The sequence below is a fragment of the Neurospora hispaniola genome (genome assembly GCF_033458365.1).
Source record: "Neurospora hispaniola strain FGSC 10403 chromosome Unknown B0T23scaffold_9, whole genome shotgun sequence".
Classification (NCBI taxonomy): Eukaryota; Fungi; Ascomycota; class Sordariomycetes; order Sordariales; family Sordariaceae; genus Neurospora; species Neurospora hispaniola.
In genome coordinates, this window is record NW_026944414.1 from 156,392 (window position 1) to 169,504 (window position 13,113).

The 13,113-nt window shown below is 51.9% G+C and overlaps 3 protein-coding genes across 3 annotated transcripts; 2 read left to right on the forward strand and 1 right to left on the reverse strand.

Annotated features, from left to right (window-relative positions):
* Positions 1-1,694: 1,694 nt before the first annotated feature.
* Positions 1,695-3,513, reverse strand: B0T23DRAFT_345995 (mitochondrial K+-H+ exchange-related-domain-containing protein). Its single transcript, XM_062835964.1, has 2 exons — positions 2,491-3,513; positions 1,695-2,414 (listed from the first exon to the last, which is right to left on the reverse strand). Exons 1-2 carry the CDS (start codon positions 3,027-3,029, stop codon positions 1,892-1,894), a joined length of 1,062 nt encoding a protein of 353 aa, XP_062688551.1. The 5' UTR covers positions 3,030-3,513; the 3' UTR covers positions 1,695-1,891.
* Positions 3,514-5,036: 1,523 nt separating this feature from the next.
* B0T23DRAFT_238632 (uncharacterized protein) lies at positions 5,037-6,718 on the forward strand. Its single transcript, XM_062834001.1, has 2 exons — positions 5,037-5,388; positions 5,484-6,718. Exons 1-2 carry the CDS (start codon positions 5,274-5,276, stop codon positions 6,578-6,580), a joined length of 1,212 nt encoding a protein of 403 aa, XP_062688552.1. The 5' UTR covers positions 5,037-5,273; the 3' UTR covers positions 6,581-6,718.
* A 1,201-nt stretch (positions 6,719-7,919) lies between these two features.
* B0T23DRAFT_238689 (Cullin) lies at positions 7,920-10,992 on the forward strand. Its single transcript, XM_062834002.1, has 6 exons — positions 7,920-8,238; positions 8,308-8,377; positions 8,438-8,454; positions 8,519-8,610; positions 8,674-10,565; positions 10,628-10,992. Exons 1-6 carry the CDS (start codon positions 8,168-8,170, stop codon positions 10,814-10,816), a joined length of 2,331 nt encoding a protein of 776 aa, XP_062688553.1. The 5' UTR covers positions 7,920-8,167; the 3' UTR covers positions 10,817-10,992.
* Positions 10,993-13,113: the final 2,121 nt, after the last annotated feature.

Here is a 13,113-nt window from a genome sequence, read left to right on the forward strand (position 1 = left end):
ATGGAGAGAATACCTACCTATGTCAGCAACATGCCCGCGCAGGCACGGATTGCCAAGTATCAACACCACATCGCTGCACATGAAGGCGGCCGAAACCAGCTTCAAACTACCACTTGCATCTGCCAGCTAATTAGACAAGAAAGCAGGAAGATCAAACTCGATTCATATCCTGCTTTGAGCCCCAATATCTTGTCTTTCCCTGTTTCTCAACCTTTCATCCAACGCTCATAATTACATGCCACACTCAAATGACAACCAAATGTCTTCACCAGCCGGAGATGCGGGATTCTACTATGACCCCTCGGGCAAGATCCGACCACGTCGTTACTTTGACCACGAGGGCCGTCCCTTGCCCGGAAACACCATAGACACATCATATGCTCCCATCCCAGGCTCGTCACCACTGAATTCTACCATTCCTATCAGCACCAAGCCGAAACAAGAGCACGACCCAAATTTCGGAAGGAAAAATGAACACCTCCCTCTGCGTTTGAGCTTCCTTCGGGAAAAGGCAAAAAGGGCATGTACCCACGCCATCAAGCTGGCCAAATTAGTAGCGCACCTACAAAAGACAATCGATATGCGTTCGGGGAGTCATTCAACTACCAAAACAGAGTCGTCTACGAAGGACCATCAACGTTGTGGGGATTCTACAACACCTCCTCTAGACCCGCGATGCCGAGCCCGGAGTTTGAGAGTGACCTCGCAACCGATATGGAAGTCATTACCTCCTCCAGATCTTCCAGAGTTTCCAACAGTGTCTGCGTAATTCACAGCCTACCACCAACGTGACTTTTGGCAGACTATAGGACGCGAGGTTCTTGGACGACTGGACCGGCCTTTCTTGAACGGACAGTGACTGCAAAACATTTGCTGGACAGGCACTCCTTAGTTTCCATGCCTATAGGATCAGAGCCGTGACATCGCAAAAGGTCGTTTGCAACGCAGCCCATTCCATACTCAGACCCCAAGGATTGCCGTGTGGGTGACCGTGGGCGACAGATGTAGAGACCATGGAGGAAAAGGGTCTTGTTTTCCATCCGCTTTTGTGAAAAGAGGCGAAACTCCACCAGGACACGAATTGCGCCCGTTCTACAGTTTGCCGCTGCGGTGGCCAGGGTGACTTACGACGTGCGAACACAGGGGCAGCATTGTAGGGGAGTAGGTAGGGAGCTCGGAAGAATGGGTACCGGGGGCGGACTGGACTTGCAGACTCTACTTTGACCAAGACCACCAGCATCCAATTCCAGGAGTACACGTACAAGAAAACTCAACCTCAACTTTAGCGGCGACGGCAACAGCGACGACGGCAACAGCGTAAAGAAAGGGAATGAAACAGATAAACGAACTGCTAGAGGCACAGGGGGCACACATCTCTATATAGCATGGTAGCTGTACACATACTGTAGCGACATGCGTCTCCCAATCATGATGCTTTTGAATACCTGAAGGAGCACAAGGAAAGGACTTTTGAAATTGGAACTTGGACACTTCGAGATGGGAAATGGAAGGACACGGGAATCGGTTTGGTCAAGCTGGAGGGGTGAAGTTGGGTGCCCCTGGGACTGTTAGTCTGAAAGCGTCGTCACCACAAAGCGAATTGCCTACTCCCAGGTACCAATCCCATATTACAATTTGTTCTTACGGCCGCTCGTGGGTATCTTGTACACTAAAGCATGTTCAAAACGTGGATAGAACAAAGTAGTAAGTTTTTCGTAATCTCTTGTCATAAATCATGACCTTCTCCTCTAACCGTTTACTCCAGCTTGCTCGTTACTAAATGCTGCCATCATCCGTCCCTCTATAGTCATACAAATGCTAAACTTAATCTTTCATCCACGCATCATACATCATCATAGACGTCTTCTTCCATCTGATTCCTCATGACGCCTCACTGCGTCTTTACCTTCTCCTTCTCCTTCTTGGTATCATCCACTTTAGCCTCCGCCTCAATCTCCCTATTCTTCTTCTCCACCGCCGTCTCAACCTGCCAAATCGCTCGCTCCAGCTCCACTTCCAGCTCGGGCACCTCCAGCAGCTGGACCATCTTCTTTGCATTCTCCTGAGACAAAAGCAAGACTTCACCATCTTCCACCTCCCTTTGTTCCAGGACATGACCCATGTTCACCCCATCCGTCTTTTCCGTGGTGGTGTTTCCACCATTGACCGCCTGGACTACCTTGGCCGGATCCGGGTGCTTGATCGTTTCCGCTTCGGGCCCCGTGGTCGGCTCAGAAGTAAAAGGGAGCGGGAAGCGCTGGGTGGAGTAGATCTCGTCGAGGATGGGCGAGGGGTGGTAGGATAACAGGCGGGAGGCGTGTTGGAGGAGGAAAGAAATGTGTTTGCCGCCGGAAAGGGCGCGGTGGTGAGACCAGGCGCGGTAGACGAGGTAGAAAAAGGGGAGGTTGGGGACTCTGTTGTTGAAAAACCTGTTAGTACTTCTGATGAATAGAAAAAAGAGGGAAAGGAAAGAAACAGGAAAAAACGTACAAAGGTAGGATACCAATGGGAATAGTAACCGGCATCCCCGCCAAACACCACCAGAACCACTTCTTGTGATGGCCCTCCCTCTCCGTCGCCAGCTTGTGCAATATCCTCGGCACTTGTTCCGCCTTGATCAGTCCACCGGGATACACCACCTCTACTTTGTCCACATCCACTTTCCCCCTCTTGTTGCCTCCCTTCTCCCCTGATTCCATCGCGAAATCTCCCTCCGCCTGCGCCTGTTGCTGTAACAAGGCCTCGAGTTGTCGTTGCCGCGACTTTGTCAAGGGTGGCATGCTCTTCAAGGCCCATTCTTCGTATGGCAGCTTCCTAAGCAATTGGTTTCCGTAGCTGGCGACGGCCTCTTGCCAGCCGGATTCCTTCTTTTCCCAGGAGGCCCAGGTGAGAGCTGCTTTGGTTTGGATGTAGTCGCCCCATGACTGCTTTTGTTTTGGTGTGGACGTGGAAGCGGACGATGGAGGCTGTAGCTTTTGGCAGTAGAGGAGGGTGCGCCGGGTGGAGATTGGGAGGAGGTAGAGGCGCATTTTGAAGAGAAGGGTGGTTGCGCGTGATGGCGCGCGAGGTGGTGGGAAAGAATTGGTGGTTCGAGTAGGTACTATCTATGCTAGTTGGCGCCAAGCTGGTGATGGTTTGTTTCGGTTTCGAATTAAGCACAAAGACGGCGGGATTTTGTAGTCTGCGATTGTGTATGACTCCCGTCTGTCGCCACCGCGTCCCAAGCGTCGCAATCGTGAGGCCTCTCTGTCCGGGCGCAGCAGCTTCCAAAGGCAAATTGGAAGCAGAACTGGCTGTGAAGTGGGATCCAATGGCTGGGATGTTCGATGGGTATAAAGTGACTGCCTGGTCCCAACAAAACCTTTGAGGGGCGCTAATGGTGAAACTCCTACAGTAAACTAACGGAGGGATTGGATGTTGAGGCTCGTGAGAAGTAAGTTACTCTTCAGTTAGGATTGAATATGTTCCTGGATTGGGTTACATTTTTTTGGTGAGTGGATGGTTCAGTTTGTGAAGCTAGCGCGGGAAAGAAACAGTGACGCAATGGGAGGCCCGGCAGGCAGACGGGAGGTAGGTATTGCAGACTGTCGTCGGGATGGGCCTAGAACCCACCGGCCCGACAGCGAGAGGACGGGCCGTCCGAGTGTCACGGCCGGAATGGGATTCAGCCCAACGACCACCGTTTTCCTAGAAGTACTATAATTGAATTTTGTACCGGAGTTACGCGATTTAATCTGATAAGCTTCCTGACAAAGTCTGTTTGACCGACACTCCTGTCATGTGTATCACAATGTCCCTGTTTTAGAGGGATCCCAGTTGTTCTGGAGATTGTATCTCGTCATCTCCCGAAAAACCGTCCTTAGCTAAAGCCTCACAGAAAAAAAGATAGGTCAGCCAAGCTAAGGTCACTCTGATATGTATCTCGGGTATCGTTTGATACATGAAGGGATTCCCAGATGCCCTACTGCTGCACGACACGTCCCCTCTGCACGCAGGCACGTGTCAAGACACTGATCTGGTCGATAACCGGGAAATGGGAATCGGGAAACCAACGGGCCCCTCCACGCACCACCCCGGTTTTTCTGTCCCCTGAACCAGACGCAGTGTCGTCATTGCTGTTCCTGAGCGGTTCGCTAGTGGGGGCGGCAGGGAATAGCCGGGGGCTGCAGGCTTAGAAGGCTCTGCACTACTAACACGCGCACTAACAGAGATGCCCACAAAACCAAGGCAGTCCAGGCCGGCCGGCGTTTCCTTGTTACCTACCTCTAGGGGCCTGGGGGCGTCAAAGCGCAGCAGCCCCTGGGCTCAAGTTCAGTTGTCCACCATCGGCTCCCTTTCTGGGCGTCACCTCACACCCCGTCATCCGACCTTCAGCAGCCGCCGGAGGGGACCAGGGGCAGGCCAGAAGGCAGGGCAGGGACAAGGGCAGCCCCTGGGGAGCCAGGCAGGGAGATTGGATCACGGCAACTAACAGAAGCAGGAAAACCGGGCTGTAGGTTGTAAAGAGACGTCCTTTCCCCAGCCATTTCCACCTTTTGAAAGACGAAATTTCCCCTTCTTCATCTTTATCGATCTGTGCTCAGGTCCCCGTCGGAGTGTGCCCTTTTCCATCTCGTTGGGACCGACCGATAAGGACGGGACCTCTTGCGGCCATTGACGGAAACAAAAGGTTGACGCCCTGCGACAACACACCCCCTAGTCGACTAACCCCCCGACGAGACCTGGAATCGCCAACAGGAACGAAGAACGGATCGGGACTTGTGCAAAGTGGAAGTGGAATGCCAGGAGATTGAAGCATCTTGACCTATCACTAACATCAATTGCTAAACCACACCGCTATGCACCGCCACTGGCACTACCACTTCCATCCCACGCCAACTCTTCGTCCTCCAGTTCCTCCTCGCCTTTTGGGGTTTCAATCCGTTGCCCTCCGATAGCTGAGTGATAGAAAGACGGATCATCCTGTCGCCAATTCCCGTCTCTGATGCGCGGCTGCTGCTGCCGCTGAGGTGCCCGGCCACTCCGATAACCTGAGGGGTGCAGTAACCTGACCCACCCCACCTACAATAATACCTCTGCGGCCGATCCGGAGTGACTTCGACTGCACATCCCGAGCTACCTCTACCCATCATCACGTCAACACTACTACTTACTACTACAACTTATCCATTACGACTGGAACATCCGAGACTCTAGTTCCCAGCCGCCCGCCATCAGCCACCTCCAACGGGCTCGGCAAACAACAAACAAAAAAAGTAGTGTTGAGTGCCAGCATGACGGCCGCGAATCCGTCTCCTCCACGCTCGAACCAGTCCACTCCTTCTTCCGATAACACCGATGGTGACACATTGCTTCCTCCTTTGCGTCCCAAGACAAGGACGTTGCCTCGTATGGACCCCCCACCCGACATCAACTTCCCAGCATCATCGTTCTCGCAATAATATGTGGTTCTGTTGTTCCGAATTCTAACTCGTGTCATGTAGCATGGATCGACTCGTATGAAGAGAGATATGGACAACCGTCCACCGGCCAGGGGGGAATCTTGAACCGACCACCCCCACGCACAGTCCAGCCACAACACAACGGCACGCCAACCGAACCACGAAGGGTATCAAAAGATGGATTTGTGTACGAACCAGATGGGCTGGAGCGGAGGAACGATTCCAAGATGAAACTGCGGCGGATTCTGAGACGCGGGGACGGCATGGAGCGCGGCCGGAAATGGGACCACCTCCGAACGGACGAACCCGTCATTCTCCACCGGAATGCGCACTACACGTCCAACTCGCCCTGGTCCGAATTCATCCACTCGTCGCAGTGGGGCCACATGCCGAATGAGCAGTCGGAAGTGGTCGACTACCAAACACTCGAGAAGCTGCAACCAAACTTGAATCTACCCGTGCACCTGCCCGAACCCGAAGACGTTTACAAGTCTCGCACCGGGAGGAGGTCGGCCTTGTACAAGCGGCTATGGCAGCACGTCCTCCGCCATCCCTTGGTGCCGTTACTCTTCCGGTCCCTCGTCCTCATCACCTCCATCTGTGCCCTTGCCCTTGCGATTCGTATCTACCAGCTCGAAGGTCGGCGGCGCTCCAACCAGCAAGAACTACAGAATCAGATTCTCGCTCGATTACGAGCACTGCATTCAGCCTCCAGTTCCGAAGGATACGTCGACCAAGAGCTTTCCCTAATAAGACAGATCTCGCCCGGGTCGTCAGAGCGGACTCAAGCGATAGTGGCGATTGCGGTGGACACGATAGCGATTCCTTATATCGGGTACATGCTCTGGGACGAATACACGGGTCGCCCATTGGGGCTAAGGCCAGTGACGCAGAAGAGCGGGTTGGTGCTGATGGATGTGTTTTTCATCGTGTTCAAGGCGGCCAGCACGGCGTTGGCGTACGAGGTGTTGGTTTATCACAACAGTCAAGATCGCTTCACGGACCATTTCAGCCAGGCACTGGCCGCGTTTCAGCTGATTGGGCTATTTTTCTGGTTGACCAACTTCACGGTTAATGTTTTTAGGCTGGTAGTGAAGCTGGGAGGCGGAGACGATTTGGAGACTCAGAGGGGGAGGTGACGACGGTTATAATGGGCGGTAAAGCCCGGGAAGGATATTGAGAGGGAAAGAAAAACAGATCGGGGGAGATGAATAACGTCGAACGTCTCAATCCCGCATGGTAGCATACTTACTTGCATTTTCTCGTACTTTGTCGATACCTCAGCACGGTTCTGCCTCTGGGTTTTTTATGGGTGGGGCTTTTGGATTAGCAGATTAGCATACAGCGGTAACAAATAGTGTTTGATCAGTTGGTAATGTTGGTGATGTTGATATTAGCAGGGATGGTGATGATTATTACTCGATTGTGTATGCGTTATGAGACATGAAAAGGGGAACGGATAGCGAAAGATTTGGTGTAAGGAGAGATATCATATTGCCTGCCGTGAGCTCCCAGCAGGAAAATACATGCAGTCTAATCGAATCCTGGCCACAAATGGTATCCTTCTCGAACACCAGCGGTTAAAGGGGCTGTAAACGGCCGACATACCTCTACCTACAAGTAGCTAGCTACAGCGTTCAAGTTGTCACTGTCCTGCTTTCCCGTACGTAAAGTACCCCGTCAGCTGTACATGGGTGCCATTCCCACATGTACAGACTTTGGTCCGAGTCACATATTTACCTTGAAAAGGAACATGGTATTATACCAACATACGGTACATACCTGCACCAGATCTGTTAGCCGCCAATGTTAGAGGTACCGGTAATGACGGAATGTACATAGTAGATGGTGGTCGCCCGTCCCGCATCGCAGGGCATCGTCTCCATCAGTCCCCGCCACTTTGTCGGTTCCCCACAATTTTGCGTGTTCGCGGTGGTCTTTTACTGGCGGGGGGGGGCCACTGCCTGCCTTAACTGTCTACTTGCTGTCAGTGTCAATCGATGCCTGCCACGCCGCTGCAGCCTGAAAACCGTCAACGAACGACGGCATCGCTCTATCATCCGGGCATCGACCACGGCAGCAGCAGCAGCAGCCTCGGGGGGCCAATCTGGAAACTCCACTCTTCAACTTGATTGCCTACAGAACAGAACATTGAAACCTGTCAGAACACCACCACGACAACAACAACAACAACCAGCCAAGGTACTTACCTCTACACCTCACCTCTAGGCTGCGACCTCACACCCGTCACTCCAAGGGAACAATCAGATCCTTCCTTCACCCGACCCGATTTCCGATTAACCCGTCTGTCTGCTCACGGTCACGGTCCTTCTCCCAACCGACACCGACGTGGTGACCCCCGCCATCCATCCGACCTTCCAGACCTGTGGCGCGCCTCATCGCTCAGGACGACTGCTTCTACTTCTACTCCTCTGGTTGTCACCCAGTCCATTCACCCTTCGTCACCAGTCAGGTCGCAGACAAAACACGCTTCCAGCCTCAAGAACGACCGGTCGCCCAGATCAAACTCGTTCTTGCCCCCCCGACAGTCTCTGGACGAACACACGCGACCCAACACGACCTGGTCAGCTTGGGTTTTCTGACGGATTACGCCCCTCGTCCACCACCACTTGTCAGCCGGCATATTGTTCCCAACATCGCATTCTTTCTTTGATTCCCGGCGCACGATCGCTCTTCAAACGAACACACACATAGACACAACAAACATGCCTCCGGCAACCATGATGACGGGGGCGTACGGGCAGCAGCCTTCTGGCAGTGATGGTATCGACAGCACGTATGTTTTCGCTCACTTGGCGGCTGGCCCCTCTGCCTCCAAACAGCCGTACTGACCTTCTGCCATCAGTTGGCCATACTTGCAGTCTAGTATTAACAAGATCATGACCAACCTCCAAGAAGGGCTCGACATGAGTAGTGTATGTTTGTTCCCCGCCCATCCGTCCACGTTACCCCCCGCTAACACACGCCGTTTGTAGTACATGGGAATCTACACGTTAGTTGGACGGATGCCCTATTGATCTATACACTCCTTCAACCTGGTACTAACTGCGGCACAGGGCGGTGCACAACTTCTGCACATCGCAGAAGGCTAACGGCGGTAGCAGCAGTCCGAGTAATCACCTTCCGGGAATCGGGACCCAGAGAGGGGGTATGTTGTCTTCCCTGCGTTTTGCCCGATAAACAGATGAGCAAGAGGACTAACATGCACCAGCCCATCTGCTTGGTGAGGACTTGTATAAGAAGCTGGCCAACTACCTGACAGACCACCTTAAGCACCTGGTCTCTGAAGCGGAGGCTCACAAGGACGAGGCCTTGTTGGCCTTTTACATTCGCGAATGGCAACGCTACACCAACGCCGCAAAGTATATCCACCATCTTTTCAAGTACCTGAACCGACACTGGGTTAAGCGCGAGATGGACGAAGGGAAAAAGAACATCTACGACGTTTACACGCTCCACCTTGTTCAGTGGCGTGACGTGTTGTTCCAAGCCGTCTCCAAGAAAGTTATGGACGCCGTTCTCAAGCTAGTGGAAAGGCAACGCCTCGGTGAAACCATCGAGTACACCCAGATCAAACAGGTGGTCGATAGCTTCGTCTCACTCGGCATGGACGAGGGTGACAACACCAAGACGACGCTGGAAGTGTACAGGTACCACTTCGAAAGACCATTCCTGGAGGCGACCAAGGTCTTTTACCAAAACGAAAGCAAACAGTTTGTGGCCGAGAACAGCGTTGTCGAGTACATGAAGAAGGCCGAGGCTCGCCTGGCTGAGGAGGAGGAGCGCGTACGCATGTATCTTCATCCAGATATTGCCCTACATCTGAAGAAGACTTGCAACCAGGCCCTCATCGCGGAGCACTCTACCCTGTTGCGTGACGAGTTCCAGGCCCTGCTGGACAACAACCGAGAGGACGACATGAGACGGATGTATAGCCTCTTGTCTCGCATTCCCGACGGTCTGGAGCCTCTGCGGACTCGTTTCGAGGCCCATGTTCGCAAGGCTGGTTTGGCGGCTGTTGCCAAGGTGGCTGCAGACGCCGACAAGCTGGAGCCCAAGGTCTACGTCGACGCTCTGCTTGAGATCCACACTCAGTACCAGGGGCTAGTTGAGCGCGCTTTCAACAAGGAGCCTGACTTCACGAGATCTCTAGACAACGCCTGCAAGGAATTCGTGAACAGGAACGAGGTCTGCAAATCGGGCTCCAACAAGTCACCGGAACTGCTGGCCAAGTACACGGACGTGCTTCTCCGCAAGAGCAGCACCGGCGTGGAGGAGGCGGAGCTGGAGAACACGCTGACGCATATTATGACTGTGTTCAAGTACATCCAGGACAAGGACGTGTTTCAGAAGTTCTACTCACGCATGCTGGCGCGCCGCCTCGTGCACAGCAACTCCAACTCGGACGACGCCGAGACCTCGATGATTTCCAAGCTCAAGGAGGCCTGCGGCTTCGAATACACCAACAAGTTGCAACGCATGTTCCAGGACATGCAGATCTCCAAGGACCTCAACACAGGCTTCAAGGAGCACGTTGCCTCCCTCAACATGGACAGCAAGCCGCTCGACTCGACGTACTCTATCCTCGGCACCGGTTTCTGGCCGCTCGTCCCGCCAAACACCAGCTTTGTTGCGCCCGCCGAGATCTCGGCTGACTGCGATCGGTTCACCCGCTTCTACAAGAACAAGCACGAAGGCCGCAAGCTCACTTGGCTGTGGCAGCTGTGCAAGGGCGACATCAAGGCGAATTATATGAAGGGCGCTAAGATGCCCTATATCTTTAGCGTGTCGGCGTACCAGATGGCCATTTTACTGCTTTTCAACGAGAAGGACCAGTACACGTTCGAGGAGCTTGCGAGCATCACTCAACTCAACGCGGATGTGCTTGAAGGCGCCTTAGGCATATTGGTCAAGGCCAAGGTTCTTACCGCGGAGGGTGGAGAAGGTGGCAAGATTGGGCCGGGAGCGACGTTTTCGCTCAACTACGACTTCAAGAACAAGAAGTATCGCATCAATTTGAATGTGGGCATGAAGAGTGAGACCAAGCAGGAGGAGGCGGAGACGAACAAGACGATTGAGGAGGATCGCAAGTTGTTGTTGCAGGTAGGTGACCCCCCATACCTAGTCAACATGTTGACCAGAAAGCTAACGCAAAGAACGCACAGTCCGCTATCGTCCGTATCATGAAGGCGCGCAAGAAGATGAAGCACCAGCAGCTTGTCTCGGAAACCATCAACCAGATCAAGGCCCGATTCATGCCCAAGATTGGCGACATCAAGAAGTGCATTGAGATCTTGCTTGATAAAGAGTACCTGGAGCGGTTGGAGGATGATGAGCTTGGGTATCTTGCCTGAGTGTTTCTGGTGCTGTTGGTAGGACTAACCACGAACACAATAACGTGGGAGTCTGGGTACTGAAGCGGTTATCATCAGGAGAATCCACGTGCGGGGTAAACAAATCAACAATGAACAAGCGGAAAAAGTACGAATTAACTAGCCTCGATAGAATTCACACATATCGGTATTGAACAATTAGCGTGCTTTGTTTGTTAGTTTGTGATCTCAAGCGAGAGAGAGGGTGTGCTGGAAGGTTGAAGAAGTTCAGAAGAAGAAGAATAGAGATTAGCAGAAGGATTTGGGAAAGGGAAGGACAAAGAGTTAATGACGAATACCATTACAGATCACACATTCACTTACTATACCTGATTATGAGCCCCTGTCTGCATGAGCTTCTGTTCTTAGTGGAGGTGATCTATAGGGTTTGATGACGGTGAAGACTGGAAACACACCTTTGATAGTGACAACAATGGACAAATCTTTCACTTTACCCGACCCAACGAAGCCAGGCTACCTATGAAGCGGCACTTTTTGGAGGTAGGTAGCTTACGGTACCTATGTAGTACTCCCTAAAATACCTCTACTCACTGCGGTAAATCCCAAAGTAGGTAGGTAAGTAGGTAACTTTGGCTGTTTTGGGAACTGCACTCGGAAAAGGGACTGAATGAACCTTGGTGAACTCATAGTTAAAAAAAAAATACTGTCCCCCTCACCCACGTATCCTATATAGTAAGGGGGGGGGGGGATAGTATTTTTTTTGACCATCACTGCCCATTACGATTCCTGGTGATTGCTACTAGGTATTAGGTATTATCAGGTGGGAGTTGCCATGTTACCTACCTACTATCTACGTAGGTATCTATGTTACGGTAGGTAGCTACCTAGGTAGAGGTAGGTGGGTAGGTAGGCCACATGATACCTACCTACTTACTTACTTACTTAGGCCACTCACGCACCCAGTGTAGGTAGGTAGTAGTATTCTCATACTTGATCCTAGCGCTGGAAGTGCGGAACGGAGTGACTCGTTACTCATTAATGGATATATACCCACATAGGTAGGTAGCTAACATACTCGGAGCCCGCTAGTCAGACGGTATGTCGGTTTTGAAGACCTGACGAGTACCTACCTAGTCCAACCTTGATGGTGGATTGTTTCCCTTTAGCTTGTTCGTCACCTTAGCGTGTAATGTAATGTAGTGTAGTGTAGTGCAGTGTAATGTAGTCTAGTCCCGGGCTACAAAATGATTACTGTTACGACATCTGAGACATTCACCATCATGTCTAGGTAATCCTGTTTAGTTCAGTTTAGTCCTTTTTAGTCCTTTTAGTCCAATTCCGCCCTTTTCGGTCCCTTTTCCGCCCTTTTAGCATTAGACTAAGCGAGAGATAAATGTCATGTGCTGTGGGCATGCTGTGCGTGCTGTGCGTGCTGGACGGAAAAAAAGGTCCTATGCCATGATGATCTACGTTGGGTGATGTCGGAGTATGGGCTCGATTAGACTTAGAAGGCGACTAGTAGTCATTGTGCGTTTGGCACAGTGCCGGGTGCACATAACATGTACAGTACAGTCCAGTCTTTCGACAAGTCGGCCCGTGATTGTTGGTTAGGCAGCTGTTTGTGGTGTGGTGTAGTGTTGTTAGTTCAGTAGGGGTTAGCTTGGTCCACTGATCGATTTTAGGGAGCATGGGTTAGCGAGAGTATTCGTGGAGAAGGGGAAGTGTGCGTGAATTGGTATGCTCTTTTCGAAACCGGTCAAGTGTCCGGTGTAGGTTGTATTTGTTGGTCGTCGAACCCTAAAAGATATTGACATGTTTTGGCATCCTAAACCTGCTTGTCAATGTGGGAGTGAGAGCAGACGAGGGCCGTGCTACATCCCACAGGTCGCATATAGTTCTGATCAGCTTAAAGAGTACGGAATATTTTTGGGTGTATCCAGATCCGCGGGTATAGGTAAAGGTAGGGTATAGAGAAGCAAGGCGATACCTCCGAAGGCCAAATGACACCCCTGTCCACGACCCAAACGATCGGGACCGGGTTATTGATCACTCATCAATAGTCGTCACTTTGGTGTTTCCCAATATGCGATCAGTAGATGCATAATACCAATGGACATTTAGCGGTCCGGTAACAATGACGAGGTTGGTCTGGTTAAGCGTTCCCAAGTAGATGCTAGCTTGTTTTGTTTTCTCCTTGTTGGCTTCAGATTATATCGAGGAAATTCCTGCTTGGTTATTACTTGCGGAGGTTGAGTTTGCAGATGGTACTGTGTGAGCAGTAAGCATTTCATTTGACTGTTAGTGTTCCGTGATTTCGA